Raw genomic sequence first — 20,362 nt, 5'->3', positions numbered from 1 at the left:
CAGCCTCTTTTGGGGGGAAAAAGGTGCATCTTATATGCCAAAAATATGGTATATCAGATTTTAAAAACTGCTTTACTGTACCAGATCAAACTCTCCTGATATACAATGCTTATGTTCATTTCTATGTTCCTAACCTAAAAACCTTCTAGGCACAATTTGGAAGTATGTCAGGAAAAATACAAGGATAAAATTTTATCTTTTGCTTTAAACTGCTGCCAAGAATTGAGTTATCCAAATTGTAGATACCGGTTCAGTAGGCGTGGCTTGGTAGCCATGGTATGGCTTGGTGGGCATGGCAGGGGAAACATACTGTACAATCTCCATTCACTCCCTACTCCAGGGAAAGGTTATAGCAAAATCGCCATTTCCTCCTGATCAGCTGGGACTGAGGAGACAGAGAATAGATGGGGGCGGGGCAGTGGTTCTAATTTTTTTTAGAACCTATTCTGCAGATGTGGCCTGTTTGTGGAAGTGGCTTGGTGGTTATGTGACTGGGTAGGAGTGGCCAAGTTGGAAAATGTGGTGAAACTCACTTAACAACGCTCTTATTTAGCAACCAAAATTTTGGGCTCAATTGTGATCATAAGTTTCCTTCCTTCCTTCCTTCCTCCCTCCCTTCCTCCCTTCCTTCTTGTGTCTCTCTCCTCCACTTATTTTCTTTCCTTCCTTCCCTTCCTTCCTTCCTTCTTTCCTTCTTGTGTCACTCTCCCCCACTTATTTTCTTTCTTTTCCTTCCTTCCTTCCTTCCTTCTTATCTCACTCTCTCCAACTGTCTTTCTTTCTCTTTCTATCTCTCTCTCTCTCATACACACACACACACAGACACAGACACAGACACACACACACACACACACCATTTCCCTTATGTTTGCCACTGACAGCTCTCAAAGAGAAGGAAGGACTCCTGCCTTGGAAAGGGGTGTGGACTAGATTATCTCCATGTTCCCTTGCATCCCTCTATGTTCTCTGTCCCATTTAGTCACAAACAGCCCCATTCACTTTAAAGTTGGTCGCGAACTCCACTCACCCTGCACGCGCCCTGGTCCCACCCAAGGAGGTGAGTGGAAAAGGGGGGAGTCTGTGGCTCCACATTCTGCGAGCGAGAGGTGCTGCTGCTGAGATGGCACAGCGGCGGCAGTGGTGGCGGGGGAGTCGAGGCACTGCCTGCTGAGCAGCGCGACCCACAACTAGGCAAGAACAGTAGCCACCTCCACCAGCTTCCCCATGCCGCCATCACTTGCTACCACTCAGTCCGGAGGCCGTTAACGCAGAGGGGAGGTGGCAGCAGCGCTTTGGTAGATGCTGAGGGAAGGAAGGAACGAAGGAAGCTGCAGGCTCATTTGCCCCGGCTACGTGACCTCCTTTCATTCTCTGCTGCCCAAACCAGTGAATGAGGAGACGGAGAATGAAAGGAGATTGTGTAGCCGAGGCAAATGAGCCTGCAGCCTCCTTTCTTCACAGTTCACACATTTAGGCAATGGGCGGGGGGACTTCCTTGCACGCCTTCGGAGAAAGAAAGAAGGTGTGCTAGAAAACCCCCCTCCACTGCCCGAACGTGTGAATGAAGGAGGCTGCAGGCTCATTTGCCCCAGGCTACGCAACTTTCTTTCATTATCTGCTGCCCGAATGAGTGGTTGAGGCAGATGGAGAACAAAAGGAGATTGTGTAACTGAAGCAAATGAGCCTGCAGCCTCCTTCCTTCACAGTTCACACATTCGGGCAATGGGGGGAGGCTTTCTCGCACATTTTTGAAAAAGCCACCCCTGCCTCTCAGAGGTGGAGTGATTGGTGACCCAGCCAATCAGTGAGTGGCAGGTGGGGAAAGCATGGAGCAGATGGGCGGGGCAAGTGAGCGAGGGGGGGCAGGCAGGAGGGAGTGTTCCGGTACTGTCCCATTAGACGAACGGGTCTAAAAGGTATGGTAAATTTGACGAACCCCTTCTGGTGTACCAGTCCGAACCGGGAGCAACTCACCCCTGGGTGGTATTTACCGGTTCTCTGAATTACTCAAAATTTCCACAACCGGTTCTTCAGAATTGGTCAGAACCTGTTGAATACCACCTCTGCCACAGGGTCAACCTGCTTTTCAAGCAAGGGCTATGAATCTAGGTGGATTCTACACCCCTCAAATTCTATACCAGTTTTGAATGAGAAAGTATAATCTCATGCAACACCAATGATGAAAATGTCCGTGACAAAGATGAACCTGTGCAAAGGTCCCCTGGCCAGATGTCAAACTGAATGAGGAAGTGTAACCCCATTTAAAAAATGTCTTTGACCGACCAGGGCCAAATAGCTAAACAGTCGTAATTACTTAATCATGTCAGGATTGACCTGAAGTCTGCTATTCTCCAGCCAGGCTCAAACAGCCTTGAACATTGGTCAGTACATCAGTCACTTTGCCCATCTAGCGAAAGATTGAGATATAAAAGTGGCTATTATGATACTGAAGCCTGAACCAAATGAATGAGCTCACCTCACCATATAACTCATATCAGAGGTGAGTTGCTGCCAGTTCAGCCTGATTCAATCAAACCAGTAGTGGTGGTAGCGGGAGGCTCTGCCTACCCACCCGTATGCTTCTGCATAAGTGCGCATACCAGCAAACCAGTAGTAAATTGATTACCAATCCACCACTTCTATATAAGTTTCTGTTTATACCTTTTAGATAACTATAGGGGTAGTGAAGGTTCTTAGTCAATATAACCTTTAAATATAATGAGTAAAACATAAGATATGTGCTGCTTGTAAAAATAAACATTTTACTAAATTCTGCTTTGAAAATAATCCAGCTACACACTTGTAATTGCTGTAACTAATGCTTAACTCATATAATATTGTCAAATCACAGTTTTTATATTATTGTAAAATTACTTTGGGTTCTTATTGCCCTTATATTATCAGCACGGCAACCTTTGAGTTAGGAATGGGCTGAAAATGTGCATGGGGCCATAGAGAAGGAGCATATCCTAAGAATTGTGGCAACATTTTCATATCTTTCAGGTCCTTTCAAGTGGCAAAACTTATATAAACTGACGCTTAGGGTTAGGGTGAGTGGTGAGGGTTAAGATTGATCATAATAATTTCTATAAAAGTTACTTAAGAAAAGATTCCTGGATTTTAAAAGAAATGTTGATAGTCAATCTGATTTAGAGAAGTGATTGTACCTTGAACAGCTTTGTTTGGTATAGAAGCTAGGTTTCCTCCTAGGTTTTTGCAGTGATCACGTGCATCGGTCCAGTTTTTCATCTCCTCTTCTTTGAAGCCAAATATTTGAAAGCACTAAAAGAATAAAAATCAGTGGTGGTATTCAGCCGGTTCTATCCGGTTCTTGTGATCCAGTAGCGGATCACAAGATCCGCCCACTCTGCACATGCAGGGAATGAGGTCCGCATCTGCGGCCGGTGCATATAACAGGGCTGAAACTGGTGCACTCAAGAACTCAAGAAGCATAGCAGATGGAGGTTGGGAAAAAAATTGCTGCAAGAAGCCTGCAGCAACCATCTCTTTTTTGGTGCAAGAAGCATTCATCTGCACCAAAAAAAAGTCAACTGCAGGAATCTTGTGGAAAGGGGGACTAGATGCACACTGGTGGAGAGCCTAGCAGCGACGGCTCAGCTCTAGCTTGCCTTCCCTGGCAGCCAGTTGTGGGAGGAAGGTAAACCCAATGAAATAGGTGGTCATGGGGGAGGAAGTAGGGATAGGTCCAGGCCTCTGAAGGAAGGGAAACAGTACTGGCAAAGGGAGAGTGGGAGGCCTTTGACAGATTAGGCCAGGCTCAGGCAGAAAATAGATAGGTAGAAATTCATTTTTTTCCCTATTGAGTTCTGTGGGCGTGGCTTGGTAGGAGAGTCATATGACTAAGTGGGCTTGGACGTGAGTAATGTCAAGTTGGCCAAGCTCACTCAGTCACAGGACCCTCCCACCAAGCTGCAGCCACCGAACAGGTAAGGAAAAAATTTGAGCGTCACCACTGTTTGCAACATTTCATGGATACATGATCAGGATTTGTGGTTTGTTTGTTTGTTTGTTGCTGGAAACGGATGTTTGCTTCTAGTTATTGGCAAAATAATGCTCATTGTAGAAAATGAGTTCACTTAACAATCATGGATTTTACTTAATAACTGCTGCATTTGCTTTACTACTGCCACATTTGCTTAATGACTGCTGCAAAAAAGTTATAAAATCAGGTTGGTCACATACTGACCCACTTAATGACTGGCATGACTTATGACAATAATTTTGGGCTTAGTTATGCTTTTAAGTTGAGAACTACAGGCAAGAAATGTTGACAAAAATTATAGAGAAATAGAATATGAAAATATACTTTAAATTATATTTAGATTTTATGGGAGCAGAACAAAACTGGCATTTATCTAAAATGCCAAATCTATTTCTAAAAAACATGGCTCTTTTAGTATTGGCAGCATTTATATTTTTCATTGTTTCATTGTTGCAGGTATTTCTATTTTGTGGCACAGTTACTCTGTTCAAATATTGTACCTAACACAATAGATGTAATGAAGGACATGAAGAATCTCTTGCTGAATTACCTGTGTTCATTGAGAGGTCTAAAAAGACCACTGGCTACCTATGGCAATCACTATGTATTAGCATGGAGATTGCCACAGGATGTCTGAACAGTGATGCTACCTCAATATTTTTTTCCAATTGCTATATCAATTACCTTTTCATTAAACCAAAGCCAGCCTTCACTGCACCCTTTTGGTGTTGAGGGTAATGTGGGTGCTGCAGTTGTCCGGATAGAGTTATTGTGTCTCTCGCAGATGAAGCTTTTCTCATGACCACAGTTTATATCGTGCCATAAACCTGGTGAAAGAGGTTATATTGCCAAAATTAATTTATTCTTAGAATAAATAGCAACGGATCATATATGTGTTGCAACCGAAATAATGAGGACGAGAATAATACAAAGTGCAATAGTACTACTGAAATCCTACAGTATTTGTGAAAGTGTAAAAGTAGTCCTCACTTACTGACCACTCATTCAGTAACCATCAAAAATTATAATGGCACTGAAAAAGAAGAGTTAGGCCTAAACTTCAAAGTTGCAGACATTGCCGCATCTCTACAGTCACATGACTGTGATTCAGGGACAGGGCAGTTGGCTCATCTTTAAGACTATTGCAGTGTCCCATGATTGTCATTTATGACCTTCAAAGCCAATATTCAACAAGCAAACTTAATGGGAAAGGCGACAGATAGCTGCAAGTTATGGTCACATGACATTGTGTTTAATGACTGCAGGTGAACACAGATGAAATTGCCATGGTAAGTAGGCACAGTCATATGTCTTTCATTTTATGACTGTGTCACTTAGCAATGGAACTGCTCATCCCAATTGTGGGAGGTTAGTGAGGACTGCTGTATTTTTGTAGCCTGAATGTCAATAATTCCAAAACATGGTCCCAAAGAAGAGATAGGTGACTATCTATGTAGTTATTTTGGAATAACTTCACCATTGGCAAGACTATTGTGAGTATTGCAAATTGGTATTTTCTGTGAATATATGATGCAATAGCAATAGCAATAGCAGTTAGACTTATATACCGCTTCATAGGGCTTTCAGCCCTCTCTAAGAGGTTTACAGAGTCAGCATATCGCCCCCACAGTCTGGGTCCTCATTTTACCCACCTTGGAAGGATGGAAGGCTGAGTCAACCCTGAGCCGGTGAGATTTGAACCGCTGAACTGCAGATAGCAGTCAGCTGAAGTGGCCTGCAGTACTGCACTCTACCCACTGCGCCACCTCGCTCAATTAAATAATTGCAGTAATTGCAGTAATTAAGCTATGTAATGTATGGATGAAACCTTAAATTCTTGATTTGAAAATAATATGCTTATATGCTTGCTTAGAAAATGATATGTTGTAACACTTTAAGCCAATGTAAATATTTACATCATGATGTAAAACAAATTAATTAGAGTAACAAAATAATGTATAATGATGGAATCTATAATAATGTGTGCCAATTAGCCCAAATTAAACAATGCTGTGCCTTATCCTGAACATGAACATACAGATAACTTCTGAAAACCTAATGTTTATTTTACTTGCCTGTTTTATAATGCATAATTACACAGTGTTCATCTTCATTGTCAAAGTTGGGTTCACCAGGGGACCAGGCTTCATATGTCACTGAAGTTCCATCCATCCAGCTGAAGAAAAAATGTTAGACAGTCATCTATGATGCTGAGCTCAAAACAACTGCTGGAAGCTCAAGAAAGGCTGTTCCAAGGCTAGGACACTTTGAATTTGAAATGTTTTGCAATCTTCCATTATTCAATCTCTTTATTCTTTAAAGACATTATAACTCCACTAAATGGGCTATACAAACAACGTAAAACAAAATAAAAGAACAAAAAATAAAAGCCAAGCCAAGCAAAATGGTATAGCACACTTACAACTATTGAGAAATTACAGATAGTTGAGTTATGAGGCAGTTGGAATGGTCATTGCTGTCACTAAGCAATGCAGCTGTAAAGTGTAACATCCTGTGATTTAATCGCTTAGCAATGGCAATCCAGGTGGTCCCAGTTGTGATCATAATCCTAAAATAGATGAGTTATTAAGCAGAAAACAGGCAGTCACAAGTTAGGAGCATGAGAATACAGCAGGGGAGTTGGGGAGGCCCTTGGAGGACATGCTTGAGTTGGGCTGGTGGAGCACTTGAGTTGGGCTGGTTGGCTGGCCTGAACTCAGGGAGTCTAGGGAAAGTGGGCTGGGATGCATGCACAAGCATAGAAAGGCCAGGAAAAGAGAGCACAACATGTATGTATGCATGCATAGCTTCATGTCTGCATCACAGAGGCATGGAGAGCAAGTGTATGAATGCAGGGAGATTGGGAAAGATTGGGAATTCACTATGATTAGTTTAGATGCAAATAATTACAATTTAAAGAAAAGTGTTTTTTTCTGCATAGTTTATGCTACCATTTGAAATGCCACATGAAAGGTTGAAATGCCACATGACAACACCCATTGTTATACAGAGTGCTTGGATTTTTTTATTATAAAATCTCTAATGGTATCTTGGGAGAGATTCACAGCCTGCCTACCTGCACATTCCTTGATGAACCGCTTCTTTGCTAGGTGGCTACTAGTAAAAACTGAAGAAGTGTGTATCTTAAGAAACTGAGAAGTAAATTGGTTCCAAAGTGAAAGCATTAAAAATAGAGTTGTTTTCCATTTCAGTAAATCTTGTTAAACAAAAACCTGCCAAAATCTTTTTTCCAGCAAAATTGGCTGTCTTATTTATATTTATTCCAATTTATCATCAAAAATAATTTAAAAACAGAATTCCATTACATGGTGCAGAATTTGTCAATTAGTTTAATGCATTCACCTACCCGAATTTTTTGTCAAAACTCAAAATTAAACCAATATAGGAATTAGAATGAATTCCATAGGTGACAGCCTAAAATGTAAAAGAAAGAATTGGGAATAAAAATAGTTATGTACAGCTTTAATATAAAGTAATGAGATAGTGTACCAATAATCTGATTCAGTTATTCTATAAAAACTCACAACCAATAATCCAATAAAGGATAGACTCTTTCCTAGTATGTTTGTTTTTTATCACACATAATGTATAATTAAAATATTATTTGGAAATCATGTTGAATAGAAACAACAAACACAAAAACAATGACATAACTTTGAAATATGCTCTACTTTTTAACAATATGGTGTTCTTTAAAAATTCATGTGAGAAAAAAACATTAATTTATTGTGTCTTTAAATAATTGGTTTCCAATTAAGTTGGCCATACTAAATTTCCAGTAATATTAATTTAATGGTCAGCATGTTGTATAGTAGATATACAATAATGCAACACAAAACATAGAAAAGAATTTTTTAAAAACTTTTGGTTCTTAATTTATGAGAGAAAGAGATATGCACACACACTCATGGATTACACACACGTACACGCACACATTGTGAATTGTCCTAAAAATGTTCCAGGTGTAGTTAGTTATAAAAGGAACAGCCATTGTGATCTCCGGAACTCTTAAAAATATTTAAATCGATTAACATTGTATAAGGCAGTTATCTCTTTAATTAATTTTACACTCTGACGATGTTAGTAGTGACTAACAAAAGCTAAGTGAGAAATATATTTTTAAAGTTCCGGCGTGGGCAAAAATTAGGCCTACTGGAAGTCTGGAAATGGGCCCATTTCTTGCCTCCAGAGGGCCTTTGGAGGCCGGGGAGGCGGTTTTCGCCGTCCTGGAGGCTCCAGGAAAGCCTCCAGAGCCTGAGGTGGGCAAAAACACACACCCCCTCTGTGGTGCAGGAGGCCAAGTAGGCCACGCCTCCATGGTCTCGCCCACACAGCAACCAGGCAGCAAACCAGTTTGCTAAAAATTTTCAATCCCATCCCTGTACCCACATATATACTTTATATATACTTGTTACTTTGCATGGATAATTATTGCCTATATTTCTTACATATTTCCACAAAAATATTTTTTCTTCTTTACTCTCAATGATGGTAAGATCGCCACCATGTTGTTTGCAGAACTTCCTGGCTTTTTCTGCAGGCATTGTTGTATTACTGAAATAATATTCATTGTTTCCATATTCAATCCAGCCATCTTCAATTCTTGTAAAAGAATTTTCTGCAAAAGAAGACATAGAAGAAACGATTTATATGTCTAGAATCCCTTTGCATGCATGCCACAAGAATACAAAGCAAACAGAGCTACTTGAAAATTACGTGCTGTCCTTTGGAGCAAAGCTCTTCCTTCCAAGATCTTCTGAATATGAATAAGCACATCCAAAAGACACATCCACATTATAGCTGGCAAACTGACTTCAACTGTGTGCTTCCAATAACTGGAAGAGGCTTTTACGCAAATATTACGGAATATCCAAAAATATCTTCTGGGTATTAGATATGCTGGGATGAGACATAGGACAAAGCAGTGTAAAGCGAAGCAAGGAGGAGGCCATTTTAATTTGCTTTCAGAACTAGCTGGAGAGAGAAATGGGTTGTTGCCTTAGGCAACTGCTTAATTTGCTAGATTCAATTAAATCACTATCAAATACAACCACTTCATCAAAGCTTTGCATATTTGGGGATGTTTTTTAAACATGTCCAATGATTTCTTATGGATATGAAAAGTACCCTAAATTTTAGTAACTCCTCTTTGGTTATATTTCTACCTATGCTTGGGAAGCCTCTACTTAATTAATGTCTGTGATGAGAACTATGACACCTTATGTGACTTCCTTTCACTTAAGAAAAATCACAATGTATGTAGTTTTACACTATGCAGAGTCAATGTCTGGCTTTCTTCAGTGCTTTGAGAAATTGGTTTGCTTACAAACTCAACCATTACACATCACATTTTAGGAATGCTCCTTTATGTCATACAGCCAAATTTAGCTCAAAGCAGTCTGATTCAAATCAAACTATTGCATACAACATTTTTGACATTAAATTGTTCAACATACCGAAGTTGTTGCTTGCTTCTGGATTCAAGGGTGTACCTGCAAAATTAAATATTTTAATTATAAGGAATCCAAGCCTAACCTTATCAGAATTCTTCATGTTGCAAAAGGCAATTTTCAAAAACTGAACTGTTGTATTGGTTTAATGTATTTCTATATTTATAAGTAAATAAAACCAAAGAAAACTGGATCCCGGTTCCTCTAACCTGCAAATGGCCACCACTTATTGTTTAAGAGATCCATGAAGACCTGGCTCTTTATTCAGTCTTTGGCAAAAAAAAAAAATCCTCACTCCATTGTCCTTGCCATATTTTATCTTTACTCTTTTATTCAAATCTCTGTTTGATTGTTGTGAGCCCCAAGGCAGCATACAAGTTTCATGAATTATTTAGAAGATGGTTGTGATTATCATTATGGAAAAAAAAAACTGTTGGCATCAATAATGTCTTCTTTGGTGTAAATTTATGCAGATATTTATATTTGAAATTGTACCATGTTATTTAATTAGTCATACAGTAAATAGAAATTTAAAATCTGTAGACTTAAAAGGGAATTGTATTTTCAACTCTCAGATTCCTCCCCCAAAAGAACACTGGAAGTCTTTAAGAAGATGTTGGATAGCCATTTTTCTGAAACGGTTTCCTGCCTAGGCAGGGGGTTGGACTAGAAGACCTCCAAGGCCCCATCCAACTCTGCTATTGTATTGTATTGTATTGTATTGTATTGTATTGTATTGTATTGTATTGTATTGTAAAAAGAGAACTTCATATGAAGTTTTACAGTTCATATGATGGTGTGTCTTTATTTTGGGTGAGGAATTTGAGAGTCTTAAAGAAGTTTTACAGTTGAGAAATATACTAATAAATTACTTGAGAATGCAAAGAATACTACCTCTTGTAATTTGACAAATCCAATTCAATAACCCATGACATGGAAACGGTGACCAGGATCCAGTTTCTCCCCATATTATTTTGCATCTTTCATCATATTCATTTTCTGAAATCCAATGAAATGGTACATATGTGTATACCTATAATAAAAAATAAAATGGATTTACAAATCTACTTTCTAAAAGCCACCAGTTTTAACATGTAGGAAAAACCAAGTGTATCATAATGACCTTTTAACAATTTGTGTCTGCATGTTTGATGGGCTGTTAGCAAAGTTCTGCCAATGTGGTTTTGAGTATTGAAATTGAAGGAGTGGAAGCTCAAATCAATAACCTTTCAGTGGCTGAGATGTAAAGTTGTGTATCTCTCACTGGTGATACTTAACTCTTTGCCATTAGGTTACATTCTCAACCAGTTTCAGCTAGATGCTAAATAAAAGTGAGAAGAATATCAGACCCTACAAGAATCCTAATTCCAATACATCCTCCTGGATGGCAATAGAGTGTTCCTTATTCTCAGTCTTTGGATATGATCCAGAAAGATGCAATGGTTGATGGTTATTAAAAGCCGCTTAGAAATCAACAGGATTGCAACTCCCCATAATGGTCTTACCAAAAATCAACTCTAAATATGACTAATGTATCTCAGTTACACTCATAGACCTAAAGCTATATTAAAATAGTTCCATGTAATTTATTTATTCCAGAACACTTTATACTGTAGCCAGAAATGTTGCAGATACATTAATAATTTTGTAATATTTTTGGATCAAGCTATACTTCTGAAAGAATAGAACACACTTCCTCAAGGCATGTGGCATCTGTCATCACCCAAGAATGCATCCTTCACACACTCCTTCACTGAATCCTCTTTACCTCCCTGTCACTTGTCTTTTAACTTGCATACTGATACAGGTTTTTCTGTTAGCAGGGGAAAGCAACAAGATAAGTGTAATCCAGTACTTAGAAATGATGTTTGTGCAGTTCACTCCTTCCTTCTCAAAGTGGATTCAACTTCCTTGCATTGGTCCTCTTTCTGGGTCACCACCATAATGATAAGTTTCCATTTATCTTCTTGGTCTCTCTATATCTCTTTTACTCAACAATTGCTTTGGAGGTATTCAGCCTGTTCTCCAAGATCTCAGACATCAGGTGGATTGCTCCTGGTTCAGATCAGTTGGGGAGAACCAGTAGTGGTAATTGGGTGTGGGTCATTGAACCGATAATGTTGGCTGGCTGGCCATGCCCCTGAACCGGTATACTCAGATACTTGCCCTGCCTCACCTTTGTCATGTGCAATCACACAACTGCCTCCTCCTTCCTACACACAGACAAGCAGCATTCATGCTAGCCTAGCCCCCCCCCTCCCACTGGCCAGCATCTCCTGAAGCCGTTGCTGTTGCAGCCCGGCAAGCTACGATACTTCCATCTGCCAGCTCAGTGCAGCTGGATCAGCTGCAGCCCAGATGAGCCAAGGAAGTGTGAAAAGCTCCTGCATGTTGCAGGGGGGGGGGGGAGACAGCCTTTACTTGTGCCTCTGTGCTGGCCAGTGTCTCCCATAGTCACAATAGGCATGGGGGCAGCCCACTAAGCTGGGCACCCGTAAATGACATGGAGGTGCAGGCAAAGGCTGCCCCCCCTCTGCAACATGCAGGGTAGGCTCTCTGCAGCCTGCAGTTGAATCCACTCCCCTGAGCCAGCAGAGGCAACACAGGGCATGGCTGGGAGCCTGCTAACCTTGTCCTCCCTGAGTACCAGACTCCACCATTGCCATTGCCCCTTCCTGGCTCGCCCCCAGCTGGCTCCTAAGCTAGGAGGCAGTGGCCAGTTCCCCCTGCCCTCCAGATTACCAGCATGAATGAATAAAGCACTTTTCATCTCCAGTCGGCCGGCAAGAATAAAGAACTGTCATCACTGCCATCTTTGCGCATGTGCATGCCTTGGACTTGCGTGTGCGAAGATGGCAGCAGCTTTCTGCCCCCGCTCAGTGCTTCCACACTCCCGGTGGTCACCTGCTTACCTAGGGGGTCTGCGGGGGCTGAGAAGCAAACCAGATGGGCCCACTTGCATGCCATGAGACAGATGCAGGAGGCTGATCAGAGGGGAGGAAGGAAACAGCCTTTCAGGCAGTCCCACCCAGAATCCCCAGCCCAGGATCTCTTTGGAGGCAATGGACCCAACAGAGGCAAGCACTTCTCTCAGTGAGGTGGCCATGCTCACTCACTCCTGGTCCAAAGCCTCACAATGCCCCCACCCAACCAAGCATGACTCACCTGGGCCGGGAAACATCTGGCAGCACCAGCATGTCTCCCTGGTGACAGTCAGTCAGTTGTGGCACCGTCTTTTCCAGCACGGGCGCAGCCTCCTCCAGCCGAACGCCCTCCACACATGGGCAACTTTGGGAGCTCCAAGGGCTCGCAACTGACTGCCTCCTCCAGCCCGGGCGCAACTGGAGGCCTTGGAGCTCAGAGAGCAGCCTATCTGCGTATGGTGCTTGACTGAAAGAGGTTGCACCCAGGATATAGGAGATGGTCAGTTGTGAGGCCTCGGGGCTCCTGGAGCAGCCCATTTGCAAGGGTACTCAGCTGGAGGAGGCTGTCCCTGGGCTGGAGGAGGCAGTGCTGCAACTGACTGCCTGTCATCAGGGAGACCCGCTGACGCCACTTTGGGAGCCCCAAGGTTTTAGACTGCCGGCATGTGTTTTGGCTGGAAAAGGGGGCAGAGAGGAACATTTCGGGGTGCCAAGATATGCAACAGGGGGTAAAAATGTGTACCTCTTGGACTTTGCCTGTATACGCTGCCCCTAAAGTTAAAAAAAATGAGATGAGGGTAGAAAAAAAGGTGATCTCTCAGGGCAAACCAAGCAGCAGCTACTCTGGGGGGATGTGCACTTTTTGGTGCTTTTGTTTCCCCTCCATTGCACATCAGGAAAGAGACCTGTTTAAGTGAACCTTGTGGTCATTAAGTGAACCTTGTGGTCATTAAGCACATTTTCCCAAAGGGGCATTTTTAACCAGAAATCAGAAGGAAGTGTTTGAAACTGGCAAAAAACATAGAAAAAATCAGTCATATGACTTTGTAGGATGTTGTAACTGGTCATAAATGTGTGTGTGTGTGTGTGTGTGTGTGTGTGTGTGTGTGTGTGTGTGTGTGCATGGCTGTCAGAACTCCAAAACAGGAAAAGTAGCTCAGGGGAGGTTAGTCGTAAATTAGAACACTTACTAAGCAATCAGCCATTAAGTGGGGACCACTTGTATTTGGTTTGCCTTAAGGGTTCAGAGCTGTATGGAATATGGAAGGAAGGAAGGAAGGAAGGAAGGAAGGAAGGAAGGAAGGAAGGAAGGAGAAAGTGGGAGGGAAAAGTGAATGACACATAGTTGCATGGATGGATGGATAGATAGATGCATGAAGGGAGATAGGAAGGACGGGAGAGAGAGAGAAAAAGTAGAGGAAGGAATGACCACAAACCCTGGCATTAGAGGTGGGTTCAGAAGATGCTTTGAAATAGCACAGCTGTTTCTGGGCTGGAAGGGATCTTGGAGGTCATCTAATCCAAAGCCCTGCCCCAGCAGAAGATCCTTACAGAATCATAGACTAGCAGGGTTAGAATAGGGTGACCAGATGTCCCACATTTGGCGGGACAGGAACGTTTTGTCATAATTTTTCCTGCGTCCTGGGCCGTTCCCAAAAGATCCTGCTTTTTAATTTTGGCGCCTTCTTTGATCACTCTGCTGCCGCTTGCATGGGCGGGGTAGCGTAGCGAGTGAGGGGTGGATGGGCGGGGGAGCGAGCTCGCCTTTCCAGCCCCACTTCCAGACAAGCCGTGGGAAAGCCTCCGCCTCTCCGAAAAGAGCCACCTGTGTGTGTGGCCCTCGGCGTGGTCTGGAAGCGGTGCCTCTCCGCCAAAGCATCCCTCACGAACTTCGGGGGCCAGCGGATGAGGCGAGCGCAGCGGCCAGAGACTCCTCTGCAGGACCCCTTCCGGCTCCGTCCGCTTCCCAGCCTGTCCCGGCTCTCCTGACTCCAGGGGCCGCCGCTTCTCCAAACTCACCCAGAGTAAGTGACGGGCGGGGTAGCGTAACAAGTGAGCGGGCAGATGGTGGTGGGATCGCCGCCCGCTGCACTGCAGCTGACTCGCCCGGGGCAGGCTGAGAGGCTTTGGGCATCCGGGTGGGAACAGCCGCGAGCGGATGGTGGTGGGATCGCCGCCCGCTGCACTGCAGCTGACTCGCCCCGGGCGGGCTGGGAGGCTTTGGGTGTCCGGGCGGGAAGATGAGCCGCGAGCGGATGGTGGTGGGATCGCCGCCCAGGAACCACCAGAAGTCTTCCTGCCCAACATCTACTCTCCCCGGACTTCTTTTGAGTGCTTTGGGCGTCCGGGCGGGAAGACGAGCAGCTGACTCACCCCCGGCAGGCTGGGCGGCTTTGGGCATCCAGGAGGGAAGAGCCGCGAGCAGATGGTGGTGAGATCGCCACCCGCTGCACTGCAGCTGACTCACCCCGAGCGGGCTGGGAGGCTTTGGGCGTTTGGGTGGGAACAGCTGCGGGTGGATGGTGGTGGGATCACCGCCCGCTGCACTGCAGCTGACTTGCCCCAAGAGGGCTGGGAGGCTTTGGGAGTCCCGGCGGGAAGAGCCGCGAGCGGATGGTGGTGGGATCGCCGCCCAGGAACCACCAGAAACCTTCCTGCCCAACACTTACTCTGCCCGGACTTGTTTTGAGCGCGGGGCGACTGACGGTCGCCTGCTCAAACTATCGTCAGTCACCCCATGTTATAATCTGGGCACCTTAGACAGGCAGCTTCTGCCTCGGACCAGAAAAACTGCAACAGCAGCAACATGAAACAGCCTTCGCCACCGCAAGCGCCGGGGGAGGGGGAGGGACGGCATTTACCGCCCACCTTCCCGCAGGAAAGAGCATATAGGATTCCTACCAACGCCCCCCTCCCCCTGGCGTTTTATCGCCCCAACTTCTTCCACTTATTTTCGGCGCGGCGGTTGGCGAGCCTTGGAAGCTGGCGATCGTGTCAATCTGGGGACGGGCATCATCGGCCTGCCCCTTTTCTTTGCCACGTTTTTGCAAGCCTCAGCTTTTAAGTCTGGAGATTCTCAGACGGCCCTGAGCTTTGTGTGGTATGTGCACCACTTTCGTGCACTTAAAAGAAAGCGGGGTTTCCTTCCCAGGTGTATGCCTGCCGCCACTTTTCCCGCCTCTGTAGGTTCATCGCGTGTGCGCTACAATGCTTTCCTAGAGCGCACTTGCAAATGCGCATGACCCGTAGCTCCCTGCGCCTAGCTGCGTGTCACACACGTGCGGGCATTCAAGGAATCCGCTTGGGATGACCCGGCTATGAAGGGGCAGCAGCAGCAGCAGCAGCAGCAGTTAACGTAGCAACCCTGCGTTGCTCGTAATCTTGAGGCTCCACGCGAAAGGGCCGAACGCGGAGGAAAGGAAGGCACATCGGGCATCCAGATCACAGTGAGGAGAAGGAGGAGGAAGGGGAGGAAAAAGGTGAGGGTGGAGGGAAGCAGGCAGAAGCAGCCGCAGCAGCAACAGCCATGCTGCCCGGGGTGGGCGTGTTCGGCACCAGCCTGACCGCCTGGGTCATCATCCCACTTCTAAAGGATGAGGGCTTCGCGGTCAAGGCACTCTGGGGCCGCACTCAGGAAGAGGTGGAAGAACTGGCCAAGGAGATGAGCGTCCCCTTCTATACCAGCCGGATAGACGAGGTCCTGCTGCACCAGGATGTGGATTTGGTCTGCATCAACCTGCTGCCTCCTCTCACCAGGCAAATCGTGGTGAAAACTCTGGGTGAGTCTCAGTGGAGAGCTTGGCGGGCAGCTGGCTGGACTTCTAAGAGGTGAGGGGGGGAGGCGGTGGAAGAAGCGGCAGCTCCTTGAAATGGAAAAAGGCCTGCTTTCCCCCCCTCAATGAGACGCCTTCCACGATAATAGGAGAGGAGAGCCTGGAGACAGCAATCACAAGGCAGATAGCAGCTAAGAGAACGGGTGCGGGGGTTGGGATAAGGCATGGGACGGGCTCCCAGCAGCGGCTGCTCGGATTTGCCATTTGAGAGAGAGAGAGGGAGGGAGGGAGGGGGAGAACGCGAGTGTGTGTATCCCTCCTTCCTTCAGCCCAACACTCTCACTGGCATTCTGGCCAGACGAGAGGGACTACAGAGGGTCTAGGGCAGCGAGTCATTCAATGGGAAACTTGCCTCTTGGAAGCAATGACCCGGCTTGGCTCCTGCTTCGTCTCTCCTGCCTCTTCGCTTCTCCGTTCGATCGTTGAAAGCGGGAGCCAAGCCAGGTCATTCCTTCCAAGATGCAAGTTTCCCATTGAATGACTCACTGCCCTAGACCCTCTGCAATCACTCTCGTCTGGCCAGAATGCCAGCGAGAGTGTTGGGCTGAAGGAAGGAGGGATACACACACTCGCGTTCTCCCCCTCCCTCCCTCCCTCTCTCTCTCTCAAATGGCAAATCCGAGCAGCCGCTGCTGGGAGCCCGTCCCATGCCTTCTCCCAACCCCCGCACCCGTTCTCTTAGCTGCTATCTGCCTTGTGATTGCTGTCTCCAGGCTCTCCTCTCCTATTATCGTGGAAGGTGTCTCATTTGGGGGGGGGGGGAAAGCAGGCCTTTTTCCATTTCAAGGAGCTGCCGCTTCTTGAAATGAGCTCAACATTTTGGTTGCTAAGCAACAGCATTGTTAAATGAGTTTCACCACATTTTACTCAACTCATGACATCTCCTGACTCTAACAGTCATGTGCAGGCCAGGGAAAAACATCCAAAGGCATGTTTAATGTTCTAATACACAGAAGTTATAGTTAAATGTGTGGGAGAAAGTGGACTCTGGGTGTGCTTTTCCAAATGCAGTTTGGTTGAATGTGTATAATTTTAGAAGAGATGTGTGTGTGTGTGTGTGTGTGTGTGTGTGTGTGTGTGTGTGGTGTGTGTGTCTGCGTGTACATACACATAAAGTATATATACTAGATCATGTATCTTTTTGTGCCTATACACATTCTATACTATGTAATATGTATGTACACATATGGCATATATATATATAGGATTAAATAGTATATTTTGGATGTTCAGAAGTAGTAAATAAATAGACAGAGAAATTATATCTCATTGAGGCCTTTTTGAAGCAAGGAGAGGCCAGGCAAGGAGCCCCTTGACATGAGTGATGTCAAGTTGGCCATGCGCACCCAGTCACATGACTAACCAGCTACACCCACCCACACATGACCAACCAGCCACTTGACCATTCAGCCATGCTCACCCAGTCACGTAACCAACAAGCCACATCTACCATCACATGACCAACAAGCTATGCCCACCAAACAAGCCATGCCCACAGAACCGATAGTAAAAAAAATTGAAACCCACTCTGATCATGATAATACTTGGTCAACCATGATGCCCTCTGATTTTGTTGCTCTTCAGATATTATGAAAAACCATCTTCTTCATCTGGCAATACCATCATCAGTATCAAATAGCTCCAATGGGACCAATAGCAGTAACAGTGGTATTCACAAACATAACACATAAATTGCATTATAGATATTCCACCTTATCATCCCCTAATTGCAGCTTTATGACCATAAAAATATATGTCACATTGGATTCAAAGTTCTAGCCCTAGGTTAAGCTTCTAAACACTAGTAATTACTTAGGAAAAGAACAACTCAACTTTTCTAGCTGGACATTCTTTCAGTAAAAATAGATAAAGGAAAAATTAGTAGGATGTGAAATGAAAGATTTCATGTAACTTGTTGGCTTTTATAAGAACAATGAAATCATTTTTTTTCAATAGCAGTCTGAAGTAAATCCATAGAAATTGTCAAAATAAACTGAATCAAATCAAATATCAACATCATATTATATTAAGATTTTAAATAGTTGGTTTAACTTAGTTTAACAGTTAAATATTATTATATATCTATGAAACTTCACTACAAAAATATTGATAATGTCATTAAGTATTAAAAATACCAGCAATTTTACTTAATATTGTGTTATAAGGCATGCATGTTGATCATTTACTTACCAAAGTTCCATCAATCCAAGTTAAATTTGCACCGTTTAAATTTGCGCTTAAATCATTCCAGCCTTCTGGTTCTGATCTAAAATGTAATAATTAGCAAATACGTTAAATACATTTCATGCATGTGTCTTGTTTAAATACAATGCTGCAATTTTCTTTTTTTGTTTTCTTTTTCATATACAGAACATAAGCATATTCACAAATCAATAATCCCCAGAAATATACTCTTAAATATGGCATATGCCACTATGACTGCAATATGAAAACTACTCAAGTGGGAATAGGTACTGATGACTACAATGGAATTTATTTAAGTAGTCATGTACAAGCCTAGTTACCTTATTGAGATGATGATGACAATGATGATAATGATTATGACTGAATCTACATTTATGATCATTCATGAGTATTACTATTGTAAGCACTGGAGGACTTTTTAAATATATAAATGGTGATGTCTCATCCAATGGGTTATTGACGTAAAATGAAGTATTGGATCTACGATTCTAAGCAGAAATCTCTGAAAGAAAACTTAACTACATGCAGAATACTTTCAAATGAATAGATGTAGGTTTTTGAAATTTACACTAGTTATATATTCCGTGATAATGAATTCAGTCCTCCAATAAACCCTTTGCCAGGAGTGTTTCTGCTTTGAAATCTAAGAAATAAGCAGTTTATTATACTCACAATTGGTTTAATAAGCGTTCCTCTGTCTTACTATTAAAATAACCCAGGTCTCCTCCAATTGATTTACAAAAGTCATATGCCTCATACCAAGATTTTCTTTCAGCTTTCTTCTTTATATAAGCCTAAATGGGTATAAATATATCTTACTACAAATTACTATTAACTAGGTTGTTTGTTTCCCCTTATAGCTATTATTTAATAATCATTTCAAATAACCCTCCAACTTTCATATTTGCTACTTTCACTTTTCACCAGTATTTGAATTAATCTTTCTAACCCCGTTGATGTTAAAAGAAAATGAGAGAAGTTAAAGGATATTTTTTTCCTGCTGCCATAACTAGAGCTTTGTAAATTATATGTATAGGAACATCTGCTTGTTTTTCTGAGAAAAGGCCAGGATATTTCTCCCTTCCCCATAGATGAGGATGAGAATGATGGTGATGATGACAACTTTATTCCTGAACTCCTTTTGACTACCAAACATTTACCAACCCCATGGATAGCCCATCATCATTTGGGGATGGGTATTGACCACTGTTGGAAACCCTGCCCTAAATCAATTTTTGATTAACAAAGCTATATGATTGAAGATCAGATAGTCAGGCCAACTGACTACCTAATTAAGCTATTTCCCTATGACTACTCCTTAAGCATATTGTGTCAAAGCTCTTCCTTCCTTTATTACAATTCAGTTAAAATTCAAGGCAATTCCTATAGGTCACTTTTAAACTAATCTAAAAGAGAATCAGATAGCATGATAGTAGTTGTGGCAGTGATGACTAACCTTTTCCCCATCATGTGCCAAAAGCGGGGGAAGTGCAGGAGGGTTGTGCTCGGGTGTGCCACACCCATGATGCTATGCACACAACCCTAATCCTTCCCTAAAGTCTCTAGAGGGCGAAAACAGCCCAAGGGCAAACTGGAAGTCACTTCTGGGTTGCTTCTAGGGCTAATTTTCCCACTCCGGAGGCTTCAGGGAGGCCTCCTGAAGGCTCCAGAGGACAAAAAAAACCACCCCTATGGGCAAACCAGAAATCCGTTCCCAATCTTCCGGTTTGTGCATTGGGTTGTTTTTCACCCTCTGGAAGCTTCAGGGAAGCCTCCGGAGGGCAAAAAACAGCTGAAAAAGAAGACTGAAGTCAGCTGGCCAGCCTGCATATGCAAGCTGGAGTTGACAGGGCAATGCCTCGGGTGCCCTAATAAATGGCTCATGTGCCACCTGTGGCATGCGTGCCATAGGTTCACCATCACGAA

General features: G+C 43.7%; 1 protein-coding gene across 1 annotated transcript in view; it reads right to left on the bottom strand.

Annotated features, from left to right (window-relative positions):
- LOC116520388 (macrophage mannose receptor 1-like) overlaps positions 1-20,362 on the bottom strand; it is a 73,540-nt gene that overhangs the window by 37,766 nt on the left and 15,412 nt on the right. The window contains exons 13-21 of the mRNA XM_032234555.1: positions 19,109-19,230; positions 18,422-18,497; positions 10,369-10,507; positions 9,481-9,516; positions 8,473-8,642; positions 7,371-7,438; positions 6,079-6,179; positions 4,688-4,830; positions 3,168-3,282 (exon numbers count right to left, since the gene is read on the bottom strand). Of these exons, the coding sequence (XP_032090446.1) occupies positions 3,168-3,282; positions 4,688-4,830; positions 6,079-6,179; positions 7,371-7,438; positions 8,473-8,642; positions 9,481-9,516; positions 10,369-10,507; positions 18,422-18,497; positions 19,109-19,230 (970 nt within the window). The remainder of the gene's footprint in view (positions 1-3,167; positions 3,283-4,687; positions 4,831-6,078; positions 6,180-7,370; positions 7,439-8,472; positions 8,643-9,480; positions 9,517-10,368; positions 10,508-18,421; positions 18,498-19,108; positions 19,231-20,362) is intronic.

Source organism: Thamnophis elegans, chromosome Z (assembly GCF_009769535.1).
Source record: "Thamnophis elegans isolate rThaEle1 chromosome Z, rThaEle1.pri, whole genome shotgun sequence".
NCBI lineage: Eukaryota > Metazoa > Chordata > Lepidosauria > Squamata > Colubridae > Thamnophis > Thamnophis elegans.
The sequence above is the reverse complement of the archived record's forward strand: the minus strand, read 5'-3'. Positions and strand labels throughout refer to the sequence as shown.